This window comes from Equus quagga, unplaced genomic scaffold, assembly GCF_021613505.1.
Source record: "Equus quagga isolate Etosha38 unplaced genomic scaffold, UCLA_HA_Equagga_1.0 73752_RagTag, whole genome shotgun sequence".
NCBI lineage: Eukaryota > Metazoa > Chordata > Mammalia > Perissodactyla > Equidae > Equus > Equus quagga.
In genome coordinates this window covers 1-2,532 of record NW_025802891.1, presented here as the reverse complement: position 1 = coordinate 2,532, position 2,532 = coordinate 1, and the positions used below count along the sequence as shown (strand labels likewise).

General features: G+C 53.0%; 1 protein-coding gene across 1 annotated transcript; it reads left to right on the top strand.

Annotated features, from left to right (window-relative positions):
• Window positions 1-251: 251 nt before the first annotated feature.
• Window positions 252-2,393, top strand: LOC124234422 (coiled-coil domain-containing protein 180-like). Its single transcript, XM_046651771.1, has 3 exons — window positions 252-725; window positions 1,564-1,679; window positions 2,302-2,393. Exons 1-3 carry the CDS (start codon window positions 399-401, stop codon window positions 2,303-2,305), a joined length of 447 nt encoding a protein of 148 aa, XP_046507727.1. The 5' UTR covers window positions 252-398; the 3' UTR covers window positions 2,306-2,393.
• Window positions 2,394-2,532: the final 139 nt, after the last annotated feature.

Here is a 2,532-nt window from a genome sequence, read left to right as displayed (position 1 = left end):
GGCAGGGCCAAACCAAAAAGGGCAGAGGGCCACATTTAGCCCACAGGTCAAGTTCGCCAACCCCGACCCCATGAGAGCATAAAACACGTAGATAAAAGGGGAGAGGTGAGGATTTAACAGCAGAGGGTGGTGTTCGGCTCAGACGCTGAACGTCAGGAGCTCCAAAGAAGGAAACATGCCCCAGGCCGAGATGGTATGGCCACCTGCATGCCAGGCTGAAGCCTAGGGTTGGTCCTTCTTTCTTCTAGGCCCCACACTCCTCTCAGTGACTCCAGTGGACATGAGACAGGTCCCAAAATGTGACTTCAGAGTCAGCCAGACTGAAGGCATGGCCCTGAGCAGACTAGAAATGCTGCCCCAGAGGTGGGAAGGCCATGAGCTGAGGTGTGGCTGAGAAGATGATCTTGAGGGATGGTGCCCAGGCAGTGACAGCCAGTCCTTGGAGACATGAGGCCTCCACTGGCTGGCGAGGGAGCCACGTGAGTGGGGCCCTCCTCTTCGCCCTGGGCCAGACGGCTCTCAGGCCCCTTCTCTGGGTTCTGCCTCTGCAGAAATGCTTCGAGGCCCTGGCTAAGCGGACAGAGCAGCAGAGTGCAGACCTCTTCAGCTACTTCCAGGAGGCCGTGCGGCTGTGGGAGGCACATCAGAGCATGCTGTCGGTGCAGGAGCTGGAGCTGGAGAAGAGGATGGAGCAGCAGCGGCAGAAGCACAGCCTGGGGAACCAGGTGTGGCCTCCAGCACCCAGGTAGCCCCCACAGGGGATTAGGGAGGGGCTGCAGCCAGACTGTCAGCAGCCCAATGACTCTGCCTGGTGGCCTGTGAACTCAGCCAGCACTCAGATGCAAAATAAATAAGAACTTTGATCAGTACTTCACACCATAAACAAAAATTAACCCCAAATGTATCCTAGACTCAAATGTAAAACCTCAAGCTGTAAAACTCGAACAGGTGGGGAAATTGAGGCTCACATTGGTCACGGGGCTGGATGGGAGTAGAAGAAATCTGCCTGAGTCAGACCTGGGCTGTGTGATGTGTCCCTGGATCCAAACGTGTCTGTCTGTAAGAGAGTGTGCATGAGAGACAGACAGACTCGGGGCTCTGGAGCATCTGCCTCTGGCAGTCACCCTGCCCCCACAGGAGATGAGCTGGGCCCCCACCCATCTGCCTCCACACAGTCCAGGGAGTGGAGGGGGCAAGCTCAGCATCTGATTTCAGTGTGACTGGTGCGAAGGAGGACAAGGAGCAGGTGCCACGGGAAGGTGTGGCAGGGCCTGCCCAGGGCGGGTGGGTGTAAGGGATGTGTCCCTGAGGAGTCCCATCTGAGCCGGGTCTCCGGAGATGTAAAGTAGACACAGAACAACATTGCAGGCAGAGAGAAGAGCCCGGAGGCCCGGAGCAGTGAGAGTCAGGGGGGTGGCACACTTGGTGCCCTTGGTAGAGGGGAGTCCTGGGCTTGCCCGGTACCTGCACCTCAGCTCCAGGGGCAGGGTCTCTGCCCGTCACTTAACACCTGTCAGCTCTGGTAACTCACGTCTGCGTCCTCCTGTTGTGGGGGACTGCCAGGCCCAGGAGGCCCACCTTGACAAGCTCTTGGACCAACTGAGGCAGCAAAGCCATGAGGAAACACTGAAGCTTCACCTGGAAAAGGCCAAAGATTTTCTGGAGAATATGAAATGCAGGTAGGCAGACCAGACCCCAAAATACAGAAGGATGGCCTGGAATCCATATTCAAGGTCAGAGGCGGCCTGCTCAGCAGCCCAGGGGTTGCCCAGCAAGCTCAAGATTCAAATGTTGCCTCGAACTTTGGAGGACATTGGGTCCTTTGCAGCTCTGCTCGCAGCCAGCATAGAAGCTTCTGGGGAGAACTTTGATCTGAAAAGTACGTCGAGGGAGGTTTCAAGGCCGTGTAGTTCAGAGGCCAAGAGCATGGGCCCTCCCTCCACATTTTTAAATTTTAAAACGTACATGCCCTTTCTTAAAGAAAAAAAAGTTAATGCAAGCGTAGAAATGTTCCCTCATTCCTGCCCAACTCTTCCTTTTTATGGACAAATACATTTATATATGTGGATGTGTACACATATATAGTGTTTTTTTAAAAAAAGGTTGGATCAGACTATGCAAATTGTTCTACAACGGCAGATAGATTTCCATTTTTAGATGACCATGTAGAACTCATTAATATGGATGCTTCATACTGATTTACCATCCCCTGATTGATTAGCTTTCTAAGATTGGTTTCAATTTCTCCATATTAAAAACAGTTCTCTGTGAACTATCTTGTATCTTTGTGCCTTCATACAACTGATTCTGTAAGGACCTTTTGCAGACATGGAATTGCACTGCCGGTTGACTGCAGCGCTTAGATTCAAAAGTATAACTTGAGGCAAATAAGGAACCCCTGCACCTTGGTCTTCTTACCTAGGACACAGGTAGAAGCCTGGGCCTTGGGGCACCGGAGGGTCTGATGGGGTGATGGAGGTAAAGTCCAAGGACAGGGTAGGACGGTGGACAGGAAATGGGAGCCCATGTTAC

Bases quoted from the DNA above. Each gene is read 5' to 3' on its own strand.
- LOC124234422 (XM_046651771.1), top strand. From the start codon at position 399: ATGATCTTGAGGGATGGTGCCCAGGCAGTGACAGCCAGTCCTTGGAGA. The intron at 726-1,563 runs GTGTGGCCTCCA...GGGGACTGCCAG, and splicing joins AGCACAGCCTGGGGAACCAG to GCCCAGGAGGCCCACCTTGA.